General features: G+C 34.8%; 1 protein-coding gene across 3 annotated transcripts in view; it reads right to left on the bottom strand.

Moving 5' to 3' along the window:
* Positions 1-802: 802 nt before the first annotated feature.
* Positions 803-18,424, bottom strand: part of PSMD14 (proteasome 26S subunit, non-ATPase 14) — a 101,117-nt gene continuing 83,495 nt past the window's right edge. For 2 of the 3 annotated variants that reach the window (XM_040229225.1, XM_040229226.1), the window contains 3 exons: positions 14,221-14,346; positions 3,656-3,718; positions 1,094-1,218 (listed from right to left, as the gene is read on the bottom strand). In XM_040229225.1, coding sequence (XP_040085159.1) covers positions 1,120-1,218; positions 3,656-3,718; positions 14,221-14,346 — 288 coding nt within the window. In that variant the 3' untranslated portion in view covers positions 1,094-1,119. Of the gene's footprint in view, positions 1,219-3,655; positions 3,719-14,220; positions 14,347-18,424 lie in introns of all 3 variants that reach the window. The other variant, XM_040229224.1, reaches the window with a different exon arrangement.

The following is an 18,424-nucleotide window of genomic DNA, read 5'->3' as shown; positions in this document are numbered from 1 at the left end:
TCCCCAAGTAAACTCCCCTTTAATGAAGCCTTAGAAACATTTTTACCCTATTTTCACAAAGGGAGAGACAGAATTAAATGTTATTTGTCTCCACAATTTTTGCACATTTTTTGGAGGCCCTGGTAGGGTACTGTCCCATGAATGAGTACTAATGAGAACAATTACTTATGTACATCAAGTTAGAAACAGGTTGAAATATCTCTGAAAACTGCCATCAGTCAAATTTTTGTCTTTATCAGGAAACTGGGTCCTGTTCTCAGTTAATTTAAAATGAGAGAAAACAATGACAAACTTATTGCTTATGTACTCAAGATATTAAATTCACATTATGGCTCCATTTCTCATTTTGCTTTGAAGACATGACACACCTTCTACAGCTGTCTCAGCTAAAGTCTAGTGAAGTAAGAAGTAAGCAACTAACTCCCAGACAATCTCAACATTGTTGGTGGAATGTACCCTTTAAAAAGAAAATCACAAAACTCTAAATTTAAAATGCCTCCCTTTTCTTCTTATATTACTTATCTGAAATACTGGAAGTATAATGTGTTAACAAGATATTGAGTATACAATATTAACTTGTGACAAATACTTTTAATATGTCAACATTTTTCTGGGTTACTCACTAATGAGGTAGCCACTCATTAATGGCAGTCATTTTACATTTGTGAAGTTTTGTTATCATACTGATGTTTTGTGTTATCTTAAATTCCAAAGGGAAACATATCATTGTGTGAGATTTCTAGAGCACTGTCAAATGTTATTCTGTCAATTCCACCCAGTGCCAAAAAGACCTCAGGAGACATAGATTGTAAATGTATTTTATTTTGTAAGCAACAATCAAAATATATTTGTGTTACTGATTTCTTCAAATATTAAACGGGATCTTAACAAAATTTGTCCACTTTGATGTATTCTTATACAACTTTGGAATCTGCAAAGACCCTGACTAAAGGAATAGAAGTAATTGCACAATGGAGAGTGAAGGTGTTACAGTGCTGCAAATGATGCCAGATGTCTTACTTTTAGCCAAATGCACCTTCAGAGGTCCCTTGATTTTGAGCATTAGGAACAACAGAGGACTATACACTGAAAGTATCACTAAAAGCTTTTTCCATTACTTTATTTAAATACAACAGTATCCAACATAGCTGCTAAACACTGGACAATATTTGAAGTCATAAGTACATCCACATGTTCCTCCAAATGACGTTTGGGGTCCTAAAGGAAAAAAAGAATAAGGAAAGGGAAAAAAAAAACAAGAACCATATTACTGGGAGACGAATTGCTTAGATTTTTTTTCAGTAGCTGATGAAATCGGTAAAGAAAGCCAAACTTAAATGTATATATGTATTTTAAAATTTTGTTTTCCTAATATACTATTACATTTTCAGGATTACTAAATCTGTTAAAATGTTAAGGAGCTGATAAAATAAATGAAAGGTTGATTTACACAATGTTATGATTGCAGCAGAAATTATAAACAGTCACAAGGAATTCTATACAGTTTCAAATCATCTGATAAAAAAAGTTAAGAGCATTTTATATGTATGTATAAACCTGATTATAGGTGTATATTTTCTGCCATTCACATATATTCAATGTCTGAGAGGGTACTTTGCTCAAAATAGACACATACCAATAGACAAGAGTTCAATGTGAATCTCATCACTTCCTCTATAATTTTAATTTAATTTCTATATGATTTTAATATTTCACAAATAGTACTTTAAATCAGAAATACTCTTGGATCAAAAGTCACTATTAGTAACTTAAAATTTTAAATACAATTTGGATCAATTCTAAAATTTTAAGAATATTTCATGTAGCTATTTTGAAAAAATGTATCACAGAAAAGAATACAGATACAATCTGTTAATTTAAAACTGATCAAATCTGTATTTGAAATATAAGTTTAAAATAAGGCTTAAAGTTGCACTGTAATAAAAGGAAGTTAAATTAAAATGCTTAATATACATTTATGTTTAAGGCTGAGCTGATTAAAATATTTCAGCTAAAAACTTGAAAGCTTTGATATAAAGGGTATACATCGTACAAAATAAAAAATTCTCAATTAAAGCATTATTTTCTTATATGAATTGCTAAAATACCAAGAATCCTAACTTTAAAAAAATGTTCACCACTGAAATTACTTCTTGGCTGTTGCTTTCTGAACTACAATTTCAATACGCTGATTTCTTTAAAACACCCAGAGATACAACACACTACAGATAATTTCAAATAACTAGACCATAATATTAAATTTTCTTAAGTTAAAAAAAAACAAGCCTTAGGGCATTTTAGGTGAATGAGTCTAACACTGGCGAGAGAAAAAGACACTGGTCTGATTCCATTATAACCAGTTTTGCCTTTGCCACGCAGTAGGCCAAACCAGTGAAGTACGATATTTTAAAAAATGATTCTGATGATTATTAAACTTTGCAATTATATATTTTTTTAGTTTCACTTTTAATTTACCCCTTTTATTTGCTGCTAACTGTTAAATTGAATCTACATCAAGAAACTACAGCATCAGAGTTATTTATTCAAGAAATAGTTACTGAATGCTAGGTTCCAAGTTGGTGATCTAATATTACATATTAGAATAAAATATGTAGTGGGAAAAGACAACAAGGGTGACTGTATCATACCGGATGAAAGAATAAGATGAATTATATCTCATTTGGTTTTGGAGGGTTTCTACTGTTATTTAAACCATAATATTCAGAATGCAGTGGGATTTGACTTCATCAATTATGATATTTAAGTTAGAACCTTTGCCCCTACTGCTCTATTGGAGTAACTGGTTTTGCAGCAAATTGGTAACACACTTCCCGCAGTTATCTACATTACTTCTTGTGGCAGCTGGGTGATTCTTAGAGATTTCCCATCCAAGAATGGTCCTGGCCCAAACCTACATAGCTTGTGAGATGTGATGGGATCAGAGCATATGGTAGGATGGCTGAAAGCAAAGACAGCTTAGTGTCTTGCATCTGAAATATCAAGATTCTGCCAACATCAGCAATATGATAACCATGTTCCATGAAATGAAAAAATGTAATCAACATTCTTTAAAAAACAGTCTAATTAATCTGTAGATTCTTTTAATTGGTTGGTGTGTTCCCCCCCAACCTTCAGAAAAATAGGAACTAAGATATATATTTCATCTTGGTAAAGGGAAAGAGCAAATACTTGAAACCCTTTCTCTTCACTCAGTAAAATCCAACAGGGCTTTAAGCTTTCTCAAGAATATTACCTATAAATTTAAGTCTACATATTGACAGATTATATATCATTTTAAAAACTGTTATGTATGAAATAAACCCACCATTCTATTATCTTCAAGGATAATATTATTTCAGATAAAAATAATAGTTGGAAAAGTAACTCAGGATGCAAATTTCCTAATTTATTTCTATTATTTTCACTAAAGATAGTATCTCATAGGTATATATTTGTGATTTACTTCTCTATAGCTGGCAAAAAGACTCGGACATCAAATAATTCAGTGACTTTTAAATAGCATCACATTTACATGACAGAAGAAAAATGTAGAGTGAACACAGGGGGAAAAAAAAATCATACAGACTCCAAAATAGTTTTAACTCTCAAGAACATATTATTATGTAACTATATAACCTATTACAGTATACCTCACCTGCTTGCCAACATTCTTTATTGCCAGTTGTTCAGGGGTCATCTTATCTTCTTCTTCTACAGCCTGTGATTGAAACACAAAGGACAGAGTTTCAAATTCTAAATGTGCTTTTCCTACTGCAAAATAATCAAAGATGATGATGATCATTAATTTTCATTCACAGTATCTTTTATTCAAGCAATTTACTGGGCAAAAAAGCAATTCTGCTAATCCTTCAGGGTAATAAAAACTATCACCACCTTCATTTTGAAAACAGACTTAAGAAATTTGTCCAAAAAATCCCCCAAAACTGAAAATATCAAATTGGATCACCAAATGGAAGTGTTAACCATTTGAAAACTGTTATGGAATTATCTGATGGATGGCTAAACTGGAAGAAGGAAGAACGTAAGGCAGCTGCTTGTGGCACTGGGGCACTAATTAGTTTATTTTGTCTTCTTTTCCTACTTTCTGTATGTTTCTCCCACAATTTCCTATTATTTTTGTCTCCTTTTTCTTGTCAGCCAAACCCATGCATACCCATTATCTATTAGGAGCCTTCCCAGGTGGCACCAGTGGTAAAGAACCCATCTGCCAAGGCAGGAGGCCTAAGACACACAAGTTCAATCCCTGGGTGGGGAAGATCCCCTGGAGGAGGGCATGGCAACCCACTCCAGTACTCTTGCTTGGATAATCCCATGGACAGAGGAGCCCGGCAGGCTACAGCCCATGGGTTCACAAAGAGTCAGACACGACTGAGCAACTAAGCACAGCACAGCAAGACACTTAGGATCAAGGACCTGCTGCTGACTTTTGATCCACACCTAACAGATCATATAGTATCTTCCCTTAATACGTTCACATATTTAAATCTTTAAAAGTAAAATATGTATTCAGAAGAATTTCTCATTTCCCCACTTGATTTTTCATAATCATGAAGAAATAAGTAATCTGAGGTTTTCAACACCAAAAAATTACTTGAATTAAATGCCAAATCAAGTAAAAATTAAATCAATCAAACCATATAAACAAATCACTTTCTACTATTTTCAGAGTCAGCTACAAACTTTTATGTGTACGATCATAAATTTTCTAGCAGAATAATTTTGAAATAATTACAGCATTTATATTAGCTACCACTCTTGCCCTCTACCCTAATAATGGCACCACCACATAAACTCTTTATTGAGAATTCTAAGTTTAAGGAACCTCCTTCTTAACAGTTTTGAGTATGCCACTGCCTGAAACTAGGATTCTGCATCAGGTGAACTCCGAGTCTATGATTTATTCATAGCATTTTAATAAATGGAAAATGAAGAAAATTTAAGTATCATCAATCTGAAGAAATAATACCACAGCACTTAATATGGTTACAAAGAGTGGGGGGTGGGCGGTGATTAGGTAGGGGTAGAAAGCGGGAAACCAAAATCCCAGTGAGGGTTAGATTTGGATACTCTAAACTTAATAATCTCACAGCTGCCAAATTTCTTCATGTGTGAACAATGAACATGTAGGAAATGCAATCATCAGACATTTCCCATAAACTGGGAAGTTTGGCTGCATTTCACACCTTCTTAATAGTTTTGTAAACAGAGAACTTGAAAATGAGCAAAGATGGCAAGTATCTAATTTTATAAATGGACAAACTATCTGGAGAATTGTCCCCAGTAGAACCAGCCTAAAGAGAAAAGATGGTGAATAAGTATTGTATCTATCTACTGATTATTAAAGGATCCTTATTTACAACACATCATTAGGAAATATATTTATGACTCATAAGACTGAAAGAAGAGAAAATAAGTTAATAACACTCCAAATCCAGAATTCCCTAGACAGAGAATATGTTCATTTTCAGAGTCAGATGTCACTCATTACTCTTAGCTAGTTAAAACAAGGATCTCCAAAATTGTGTCTCCCATTATCTTAGTGTCTTACATACATGTAAGCACTGGCAACATATAAAAAGTTTTGTCTTTCTAAATTACCTATACAAATCATGACACTGTATCTTACCAATCTGAAAACATTAGATGAATGGTACAATTCACGTAAGTTTGTACTCTATATCCATTCAGTGTTAGTTGTTCCATGCTCATGCCAACAATACTACTTTACAGTATTGGAAGGAGGTAAGGGTTTTGGAATTTGGCTCAAAATACCAATCCATGTACAAAACAGTTATTATGCAGTATTCTGGAGTGTTGCAAATATCAAAGATGGCAGACATGCAAAGATGAAAGTAAAAAACCACATAAAGCACTGATCTTATTTGAAAGGTTAAACAGAATATAAAAATAAAAAGAATATAAAAAGCTCTCACTCGGTTTTTAAAATCTTTTATATCATTTAACCACTTTACCAATTAGTTTTTCCATTTCCAATAATTAAAAGAGAGAGTTCACAAACTCTTTGAGAAGTGCAGATGGTAAAAAGTACTCCCAGCCACAGATGCCATCTGGAAAATGAGGAGCAGCTGTAGATTTAGGCATATACGAAGGTTGCAAACCCCCGTGACAAAAGAGTAAGCACATCTCTTACATTCTGAGATAGACCTGAGCATCACAACAAACCCCTAAATATTTTCTCCATCTACCTAAGTTACCTTTATCACTTTACCACTCTGGGCAAGACCAGTTTGTCTTCATTCTGGCTAGTCACCAGGAAAAATTACGAAATGGTACCAGCAGAAACAAATGAAATTCAGGCACAGGCAATGTCCTCACTAGGGGAACTTCTGTGTTTATGGCAACTTCTGTGATTTGGCATCAAATTTTGCTTTTGCATTCATGCTCTTCGGTTTACTCAACCAACAAAAAAGCACTGAAAATGTTTGTGGCTATTCACACTAGAAACGTTTTTAACAGTTTATCAACAAAGACCCCCAGATGGCTATCCCATCATGCACGGTCTGCACAGTTCTAAGAAATTCCTGGAATTTTGTCTGTTATGTTATCACAATCCCCTCAGATGTACCCCTTTTCTTAAAGAGGCTTTTACCAAATCCATTAATCTCACTGTCTTTTTTCTGGTAATGGTCAAATTTCTCAAATGGAAAACCTCTGTTTTAAATTTGACCATTTTATTTTCCCTTTGACAAACATTGATTGGATCCTTGGCACTTCATTGATATGATTTTAAGGATCTCTCCACCTTGTAAATTCCAATAGATTCCGTTTCCCTGGACTTTCTGAAGACCTTTTCTAATACACCCTTTTCTTTTTTAATTCTTTAACCTCTGCTTTTATGACATCATGTCTCTTATTTCACTTTACTGTTGTTCAGTCACTAAGTTGTGTCTGATTCTTTGCAACCCCATGGACTGGAGCATGCCAGGATTCCCTGCCTTCACTATCTCCCAGAGTTTGCTCAAACTCATGTCCATTAAGTTGGTGATACCAAGCAAGCATTCTACCCAAGCCCATTTCTTGGGCTTCTTTTTTTCCCCTTTGACATGTTTGCTGTATTCACTCTATAACATGCCATGCTCCCAATCAAGCACACGCTTTATAAAAATCACGTGTATGGTATATTATTTCATCACTAAACAATCTCTGCATAACTGCCAGTGAATGTAACATAGGCATTTTACTTTTTCCTTGATTTTTATAGAGTCAATGAATTGACTACTTAACTGAAAATCACATTATGGGTTATGAGGATTGAGAGTAAGTTTAAAGAAATGGCTTTTATAAAATATACTTGGGAAAGCAAAATTAACAAACATGAAACAATTAGAAAACTCTGTGAGAAAGTATTACAGGTGTGAATATGGAGAACAAAAAAATGGGTTTCCTACAATCACTAGCAATTAAACGTTAACATATACATAGTAATTTACAGAATCCTTAAAACATTCCAGTGAAATAGTTAATCTACATTTTTACATAAAGAAATTAGGCACTATCTCCTTCCTATATGTTAATTACATCAATATTTATACTATAAATTTTCTTTCTAACTCTCCTTTTGAAAGTGCTTATAACACTCCAGTACATTTCATGCATGTCCTCAAGAGTAGAATTTTCATTATTTTATATATTAGTAAGTAACTGTTAAGTACTCACTACAAGTAAGACAGTTCTTCAAGAAGGTCACATTTGAGGTTTACTTTACCTGCCTATATATCACAAATTATAATACAGTATGAAATAAACAAAAAAGGAGTATACTCAACGAATGATGGGGACACCCAGCCAATAATAAGTCACAATAAAATTGTGACTTAAATATAGTCCTATCTATCTCCAAAGACCTCAAAGCAACATTCATGGCAATTTGGGAAATAATTTGTTTTTAATGACACATTCAGGGAAGCCGAATAAAGCAAACCCATGGTTTATTAAGTGACCCTGAACACTGTAAATTCTTTCTAAAAATACTAAAAGGAATCCAACTTTAAAATGTAATTATATAAAACATATAAAATAAAGAGCATATGTGTGTGCCCATACAAGTGTTGTATGCATAATAGAAACTGTAGTTTAGCTTGTAGAAAAAATTTCTATGGCAGAGTCTACTACTAGTTACATACCCAATATACGTCTTTTCCTTCTTTTGTAATATAGCCTTGATTTTATTAAATGCAGCTATGCTCCCAGATAAAAGACTGTATTATAGAGCCTTCTCAAAGCAAAGTATGTCCACTTGATTAAGTTCTGCCAATGAGATATAATCAGAAGTGCTGTGTGGGACTTATAGAAAGGATCCTGAAAAGGAACTGATTTATCTGAGGAGTATCCTTTTTTGCCCCTGCATTTCTTCCTGTTGCTTGAAACTCAGATGGGATGGCTAAAGCTTTAGCAACCAACAGGAATCAGGAGGAAATGCAAAGGACAAAAGCCCATACAGGGAAAGTGGGGCAAAAGATGGAGATATCTGGGTGTGCAGTAATTTCAAAGTTTCACATGGCCTTGAACTGCAAGAGATATACACTCCTATCTTGTTTAAGCCATTGTTACTTCAAGCTAACACAATCTTGGTTATAAATAAAAACATACTTGGTGCAAAAACTGAAAAAAATCCAGGATTTACATGAAGTATAAAATTTCCCTACCGTCCACCTTGGAGGTAACACTGTTAACAGCATATGAGAGATAGAGAGGTTATCACTGGAAAATGGAGGGAAGGTAACATAGCAGGAACTTTTAATATTGCTACACAATTTCATCTTATATACATAAGTTTAAAATATTTCTTTAAGTTAGTACTTATAGAATTTCATTCTTCATAATAAATCCCTAAAAGAGAACATGTTGGCTTAAAGAGCTATATGCACTTAAAAGTGAAAGATAAAATGGGAGATGGCCTTCAAAAATGTCATATATCAATCTTTATTTTCCCACTAGTGGCACATTCTCCCAAACCACTTTTTTTCTATTTGAAAAGAAAAAAGAAACTACTTATATTATTAACTTTTTCTTTGAATACTTTATACTAAAGTTGAACTTTTTTTTATGTTTATATGCCACTTGTCTTCAGTGAGTTTTCCAGTTTTGTTATCAATTTATTATTGTTTTTTTAAATTATTTTGTAGGAATTATGTGTCTATTATGTACTCTTTGGATACTAGCCTTTTCTGCATTATAAGTATAAATATTTTCTGCTGGCTAGACTCCTAACAAGCATCCAATAAATGTCATTTTTATTGCAGACAAACTTTATTGTTAATCAAATATTTAAAAGCTCACTGATATTTTTACTAATAGTAAAGTAACCTTTGGGAAGCTTGACCACATCTTTACAAAGAGTCTTCCCTTACAGAAACAAGGGAATTTATTCACAAATGGCTTTTTTTTTTAACTGTATTTCAAAGAAGTCATATATATTTATACATTTACATTTTTATAGTAGTTATTCCTAAGTATTTTGTAATTTTGGATGCTACTGTGAATTGATTTGCCTTTTATAACTCATTTCACCATATGTAACTGCATGGTTACTGTAACCTATATAATTTTCAATCATAATAGTTCTAATAGTATTCTAGTTTAGTTTCATATATTTCTATGTTTGATTGCAAACATATCTTCTCATACTTAAATAATGATAATCTGGCCTGATTTCCTAATATTTATATATTATTTTGTTTTTCTTATCTTATTGCACTAGCGTAAAATAAGACTTTCTTATTTAATACAGCTACTTTAGTAAACCAAATGTAATCATGTAATTACTTATTTTATGTTACATAAAAGTTGTATTCAAACTTTCTTTCAGGTTACTAAGCAGGAAGTTTTTCTACCCAAAATGTAAACCATCACATCTCTGAACTTATAGGGCCACATGTTTGAAAACAAAGTAGATTTTTATGTTCTTACGCTATTCTTAGAAATGTCTTCTACAATTCCTTTTTTCACTGGCGTACTTATTTACAAATATCTAATCAAATACCATCAGTTTTGAAATACTGATGCATCTTGGCATGAATAAACTAGTAGATTTGAAATAAAAGAGTTGTGGGTGTTGAAGTTCAGTAATTATAGAGAAATCAACAATTAACAGTCAAGCAGAATCTCAGCATGGACTTCAGACTTGAAATCAAAAAGTTGATATAAAAGAATTTAATTAATTTTCTAACCTTCTTTCACTTTCAGAGCTAACTGGCACCTAACTATAATTACCTTAGTTTAAAACGCCAACCAATTAAAAAGAATACTATGAGGAACTAGTTGTATGGGCCTTTCTTTTTATATTTTAAGTGTTACTAAAAACTCCACCACATTCTCTTTCAATCACAGAGGGAATTACAGCCCCAAATTTGGACTCCTTCAGATCACAGCTTACACATTGTTTTCATTTTATAACCAAACCTTACAAGTTTTTGAGTACTACAGAGATTTTTTAAAACTGTAAAATAGGAAAAACTTCTGTGGATGGGCAGCAGTAACCATAAATAGGTTATTTCCTGGCAGTGATACCAATAAGAATTTATTTAAACTTGTAATGTTACAGAGAAATGAAAACCATTCCTACAGTCTGCTGAATAATAAATCTTAACTTTTTAATTTATAAAAGTTAACTGTTTTAAATATGATAAACAATTTCTTCTCTTTAATCTCTACAACATATACTAGAAACATTATATATATATTTCCCTATAATCTAGAACCAATGGAGATTTCTAGCTAGAACACTATATATAAATCAGGGCAATGCTCTTCAAGTGAAAAGTGAAAGTGAAGTCGCTCAGTCGTGTCCAACTCTTTGCGACCCCATGGACTGTAGCCTACCAGGCTCCTCTGTCCATGGGATTTTCCAAGCAATAGTACTGGAGTAGATTGCCATTTCCTTCTCCAGGGGATCTTCCCAACCCAGGGATCGAACCCAGGTCTCCCACATTGTAGACAGACACTTTACCGTCTAAGCCACCAAGGAAGTCTGCTGGATTTTAGCTTGTATGGGTCCATCAGCACTTTTCCCAAAGCTCTCCATTCTCTCAAAAGACTGGTTGTTAACTCTTGGCAAATCTTATATACTATCTCTTGTCTAATATTTTGTAAGATGTCTTTAAATTAAAAAGAAAAAAAAATTTTTTTTTTTTTTGCTGTGACAACTAAAATCAATTTTAACTGTTTCCAAAAGCTCAAACCCTTACTGTCATTTTTTAGTCCCACTTAGTGAACTGCTTATTTAAATTCTATTTTTCTTTTTTGCCACACGGTGGCTTGTGGGATCTTAGTTCCCTGACCAGGGATTAAATCTGTACCCTCAGCAGTTAAAGTGTGGAATCCTAACTAACGGACTGCCAGGGAATTCCTTACTTGTTTAGTCTCTCCATATCCTTTCTCAGTCTTTCAGTGCATGCATGTGTGCTAAGTCGCTTCAGCTGTGTCTGACTCTGTGCGACCCTATGAACCATAGCCCACCAGGCTCCTCTGTCCATGAGATTCTCCAGGCAAGAATACTGGAGGGTTTTGCCGTGCTCTCCTCCAGGGGATCCTCCCGACCCAGGGATCAAACCTGCATCTCCTTCACTGCAGGCAGATTCTTTACCAGGGAAGCCCCTCAATCTTTCTACGTCTACTTAAATGAGAAATGTTAACAGTGTTAACATACTTCAAGTTACCTAGGCAGGGGAACTTTAATTCATCTTTGAGTCCTTCTTCTTTCACCTTATCTATCCAACTGGCACATTTTATTTTACTAATCTGTTGATACCTCTGTTCCTACTACCACCAGTATAATCCACACAGACACTTACTACCTTTTGTTTGGGTAACAGGAAGTTCCTCCTAAGAAGAATTTCCATTTCAAATCTCCTCTTACAATACTTTCTTCTATACTCTTGTTAAATTATGTTTCTAAAGTCAGGTTCTGGGTATATTATGCCCCTAATAAAAAAATAAACTATCCAGACTGTTACTTGACTTCAGTAATTTAAAAATCTCTATTCCCCACTATTTACCCTTTTATGTACACGCTTCTTAAGTACTCTACCCAAACACAGCTTCCTAAAGATGCCCTTGCCTATTTTGTCTCCGAGTCTTTGCTCATGACATTCAGCTGGCTTGGGGTAACATTTCTTTGTATTTCCAAATCTTACTCATGCTTTAAGGTCTAGTTCAAACGTTATTATTTTCTAAAACAGCATCCTGGGTCCTTCCCAGCTGAAAGGAAAAAGCTTTGAACTACAGGACTTCACCTGCACTTCTCTATGGCAGTGTTCTCTAAGTTCTAACTTGAATGGGTATACAAATTTCTTGGAAATCTTGTTAAAATGTAGATTCTGATTTAGCAGGTCAAAGAGCCTGCACTTCTAACAAGATTACAAGTGAAACTGATGCAGCTGGTCTGTGGAAAATTTGAATACTAAGGTGTTATCAAACACACCAGTTATGGTCTAGTACTCTGGTACTGCACTTTTCTTACTGCTCTTACTTTCCTAAAAATGAAGGAAGAATCCCTGTTTTCACTGAAAATTGTTCAGAAGATATTTGATAAATATTTGTAACCATAACACTGTACATACAGTATGTATATATGTTTTACAAATCACAGGTTTTCAATCCTTTAATAGATCGCAAGCTATATGTCCATGTACATAGTATGTATATATATAACTGAAACAGAATGAAATCAAGTCAAATGAGAAAGAAAATAGAATATATCATTTGTAAAAGGGTAAATATTGTTTCACAGAACTTCTGTTGTAATCCCTGGAGAAGGGAAAGGCTACCCACTCCAGTATTCTGGCCTGGAGAATTCCATGAACCGTATAGTCCCATGGGCTTGCAAAGAGTTGGACACAACTGAGTGACTTTCACTTCACTTTACTTCTGTTGTAATATATACACATACATACAAATACATTGCATGTATTGGGTTGAAATGTAAAATCTATTCTTTATATGGATTTTTGTCAAAAAAGTAGAAAAACATGTTATGAGTTGAACCATGTCCGCCCTAAAAGGATACACTGAAATCATAACCTTGGTTATAGCTTAGAATTATGCTGCCACAAGCCAAAGAATACCTGGGGACCAATAGAAGTTGGAAAAGAAAAAGAAGGACCCTCCCCTGCTAGAGGCTACACAGGGAGTAAGGCCCTCCCAAGACTTTGATTTTGGACTTCTAGCTTCAGATTGTAAAAGAACAGAAATCTGTGAATAAAATATTATCATGACCATGTATATTTGTGTGTGTGTGTGTGCATGTGATCAGTCTTTCAGTCACATCTGACTTTTTGCAGCCCTATGGACTGTACCCTGCCAGGCTCTTCTGACCATGAGATTTCCCAGGCAAGAATACCAGAGTGGTTGGCCATTTCCTATTCCAGGGGATCTTCCCGAACCAGGAATCGAATCCAGGTCTTCTGTGCCCCCTACATTGGCAGGTGGATTCTTTACCACTGAGCCACCTGGAAAGCCCCACATACACTTTAGCGTACAATAAACATTTTTAGGAGATTCTCAAAATTATAACTTTTCTTACATCCTCATATGAAGTGGTCTCCCCTTGCTCTTCTCCTTTATATCATCCTGTTTACTGTCTTCACAGCACTAATTATAATGTATTGTGTTGTGTTTATTTGTTGACTTTCTGTTTCCTCTGCCAGAAAATAAATTCCACGAGGATAGGTCTTATTTCTTACTATATCCCCCGAGCCTGACATCTAACTGGTTTCCAATAAATACTTATTTAATGAAAAACAGGAAATTTCATGTTACATGTTATGAAGTATTAAATGCTATTGTTGTTCACATCTCCTTGTTCCTCCTTCCCTTCCAAGAAAAAGTCCTCTGAATAATGGAGAGATTTCAAATGTAAAAGACCACTTTACATGGTCTACAACCGGGGCTGGCTAACTACAGGCCATGAGTCAAATCTCGCCGGATGCCAACTTTACTAAGACACAGCTTCACGCAATCCTTTGTGTATTTACTGTCTGTGGCTACTTTTACTCTGTAATGGCAGAGTTGAGTAGTTGCAACAGATTGGATGGCTAGGATGGCCTGTAAAGCCTAAAATATTTACTGTTTGATCTATGAAATAGGCCACTCTGCTTTTAACTGTTTATATAATGCCTGATATCTAATTGCACATATTCCAAAGGTTATAAGAAATAAATGCTGAAAATAAGTTTTTACCTTATTGTAATTTTTTGCTAATTCCAACATCTCTTTTACCACTGATTCATTATGTTTACAGTGTTCACTGTAGTCCTGAAGTGTCAAACCTTCCATCCAACTCTTCTTATGCAAATTTAATAACATCTAAAAAACATAAAGAAAAATTAATTATGCTTCTATACTGAAGAAATTTCCTTTATGTCTTGAAAAACAACTTCACAAATAACTTTTGGAATTAATGAATTTAATTTTATTAATTTAAATAAACCCTAAAGAGTATCCTCCTAAATTTATATTAACAAAACTCCAAGGAATACTCCAACCCCACGGCCTTTGCATTTGCTGTCCCTCTGCCTCAAAGGCTGTTTTCTTTATCTTTCTATAGCTTACTTTTCTCACTTCCTTAGAGATAGATGCCACTTCTCACCACCTTATAAAAAAGCCACTCCACACTATCCTAAACATCTTTCTTTCCTTAACCTGTTTTATTATTTTTATAACACTATAAACAGCTGAAACTTGTGTTTTCTTGTTTAGTGCATTTCTTTCTCACTAAAGAGAAATCAACAGGGCAAGGACTTTAATTCAAGATCACCAAGCTCTAGATTCTAGAATCTAGATCATAATCTAATCATAGCAAATAATCATAAGTATATACTGAATGAATGAAACTACTATGTTATGCATAGGATTTCTAACAGTTTATATAGCCCAGCTTTCAAATACCAAGATAAGGAGGTAAATGCTCCTATTTACTGAATGACTTTGTGTCAGTCTTTCTGAGCCTTTGTTTACATTATCTATGAATTGAAGGCTTGTAGATAATCTCCAAGTTCCCTTCAAATTCTAATATTCTGTCTATAACTTCTTAAATTTAAATTTTATGTCAGAATGAAAAGTCATAAAACTGGGAAGAAAATCAGATTCATCCAGTTTGCAATCACATCAGCAAACTAGGATCAGATCCTATTAATGATCACAGAACTAAACACCTTAGCTCATTATTTCTTAAATTGGACTCCTAGTTCTGAACACATATTCTTGGAAATTCATCAGTTTTCAAGTTCAAATTCCTAAGACAGTTTTTCTTAAAGTCCTATTCTATAAATAATGTCCTTCAGTTGAGGACTACCAGTGAAGAAGAGTTTTCTAAATGATAAAATTACACAAGATCAAAAAAATGGTGGCTACAGAATGATTGATATTTTCTTGCTATGAAAACCAGTATACTTTATTTAACTTTTTATTTTATATTGGGGTGTACCGATTAGATTCAGGGGAACAGCAAATGGACTCAGCCATGCTAAGTCACTTCAGTCGTGTCCGACTCTCTGCGACCCCATAGACAGCAGCCTGTCAGGCTCCCCCATCCCTGGGATTCTCCAGGCAAGAGTACTGGAGTGGGGTGCCATTGCCTTCTCTGGACTCAGCCATACGTATACATATAACCATTCTCCCCCAACGTCCCCTCCCATCCAGGCTGTCATATACCATTAAATAGAGTTCCCTGTGCTATACAGTAGGTCCTAGAAGCAGTATACTTTAAGTGAGATCCAGAAGGCATAAGGCTCTAAAGACATAGTCAGAAGTGAGTCTAGTTTAAAAGAACTGTTTGCAGCTAAAATCAGTACAAAGTTTTCCTTATGCTGAAGAATAAGCTACAAGTCAAAATCACCTATGAGAACTTTCAAGACACAAAAGCTCCAAATTCCCTGATTGCTCCCCTAGGGCTCACAGAGGCAAGAGTAGTTTGAAAAAACCTGGAAAACTCCTGCACATGTAGCCCCAATTTCTTTGATTGCTTCTCATCTTCACCATGGATAATGTTTTAGAAAATACATCTTCAGGAAATTTTGGTGCAGTTACAACTACCAATGTTATAAGAAAGTGAAAGTGTTATTCGCTCAGTTGTGTCCAGCTCTTTGCAACCCCATGGACTGTAGCCCACCAGGTTCCTCTGTCCATGGAATTCTCCAAGCAAGAATACTAGAGTGAGTTGCCATTTCCTTCTCCAGGGGATCTTCCCAACCCAGGGAATGCTATAAAGCTATAAATGCTATATAGCTATATATACACCAATGTTATAAAGCTACCTCTGATTGTTGAGAACAGGCTTTTTGTACACTTCAAAAGCAAACCAAAAAATTTCCCAAAGAGCAGAATATCCCACCCTGCCTGAACAAGGATTGCACTGGGCCCCTCAGGTAAGACTGGGAGTTAAGTATACAGGTTGGTGGGACAAGAATAAAGGCAGGGGCTTTTGACATTAAGAAAGCACATGAACTGAGCTATGCTAGGAACATAAATATACTATTAATTAGTTATTTATATGTGTGCTTTTTTTTATATCAAATGGTAGCTAAGGTATCAAGAATGGATACTATAAAAGAAAGAAGAAAAAGAAAGTCTGATGTAATTAGATGGATATTTCCAAACAGTTGGGTCTCAGATATAAGACTGACAATATATTTATAATATATTTATATATCTGAATGAAATTTTCAGTTTGTGTCTAAGTGATACCCTTTTACCCATGGCCTGCACCTAGTCTACATAAAATTAAAACAAGTGTTGAAAGTGTACTTTCAGTTATCAACTAAATCTACCAAAGCTGGTATGAACTTTGGAACAAAAGCAAACTGATGTAAGAGAGCTTTATGGCTCTGTGTCTCCCCTCAGGTCAAGGAAGAACTGGCCCCCTGCAGCACCTCACTCAAAACCATGCTCAAGCACCTAGGACCTTTGAGGGAGTTTATTGGTGGCTTAGAAGTTTTAAATCAATAGTTTATCAAACTTCAGAAAATCTTACATGGCACATGCTCCCCACAAAATACAAATGAGCCAGAAAACGGAAGTGATTTGGTTGAAAGAGGGAGTATTATAGGGAGCCCTCTTATTCCACCTCCCACACACCATATGCACTAGAATCCCTTCTAAGGTAACTCTGTGGGGAACACTTTCAACTAGTAAGAAGATCTTGTTTACTACTGATTACTTATCATGTTTGAACTTCAGAGTGCATGTAGCATTCAAAGCTTATTGGCTGTCAACAGTACTCATGCTCTTTAAGACTTTTTAAAGTCTTTCTCAGAAAGAAACGCAAGAAGCCTATTTGGAGGATGACCAATTGCAGTAATGAAAGAAAACAGCAATTCGGATTATAATTTCAAAAAGCAATAGGCAGAATATTTCTAACTAGTTGAGAGAAAAATGTACTCAAGATAACTCTAAATTAGTAGAAGCTAAAGAATGCTAATTTATCAAGATCCTAGGTAATTTGTAAAGTATCAGATTTTATCCCCAAAAGATGTCCTTTTCATTATAGGGGACTGGAATGCAAAAGTAGGAAGTCAAGAAACACCTGGAGTAACAGGCAAATTTGGCCTTGCAGTACAGAATGAAGCAGGCAAAAGGCTAATAGAGTTTCCAAGAGAACGCACTGGTCACTGCAAACACCCTCTTCCAACAACACAAGAGATGACTCTACACATGGACATTACCAGATGGTCAACAGTGAAATCAAATTGATTATATTCTTTGCAGCCAAAGATGGAGAAGCTCTACACAGTCAGCAAAAACATGATCGGGACCTGACTGTGGCTCAGATCATGAACTTTTTATTGCCAAATTCAGACTTAAATTGAAAAAAGTGGGGAAAACCACTGACCATTCAGGTATGACCTAAATCAAATCCCTTAGAATTATACAGTGGAAGTGAGAAATAGATTTAAGGGACTAGATCTGATAGAGTGCCTGATGAACTATGGACGGAGGTTCGTGACATTGTACAAGAGACAGGGATCAAGACCATCTCCATAAAAAGAAATGCAAAAAGGCAAAATGGCTGTCCAAGGAGGCCTTACAAATAGCTGTGAAAAGATGAGAAGTGAAAAGCAAAGGAGAAAAGGAAACACATAAGCATCTGAATGCAGAGTTCCAAAACATAGCAAGGAGAGATAAGAAAGGCTTCCTCAGCGATCAATGCAAAGAAATAGAGAAAAGCAATAGAATGGAAAAGACTAGAGATCTCTTCAAGAAAATTAGAGATACCAAGGGAACATGTCATGCAAAGATGGCCTCAATAAAGGACAGAAATGGTATGGACCTAACAGAAGCAGAAGATATTAAGAAGAGGTGGCAAGAAGACACAGGAGAACTATACAAAAAAGATCTTCACGACCCAGATAATCACGATGGTGTGATTACTCACCTTGAGCCAGAC

The sequence above is a fragment of the Oryx dammah genome, unplaced genomic scaffold, assembly GCF_014754425.2.
Source record: "Oryx dammah isolate SB20612 unplaced genomic scaffold, SCBI_Odam_1.1 HiC_scaffold_27, whole genome shotgun sequence".
NCBI classification, from domain to species: Eukaryota; Metazoa; Chordata; class Mammalia; order Artiodactyla; family Bovidae; genus Oryx; species Oryx dammah.
The sequence above is the reverse complement of the archived record's forward strand: the minus strand, read 5'-3'. Positions and strand labels throughout refer to the sequence as shown.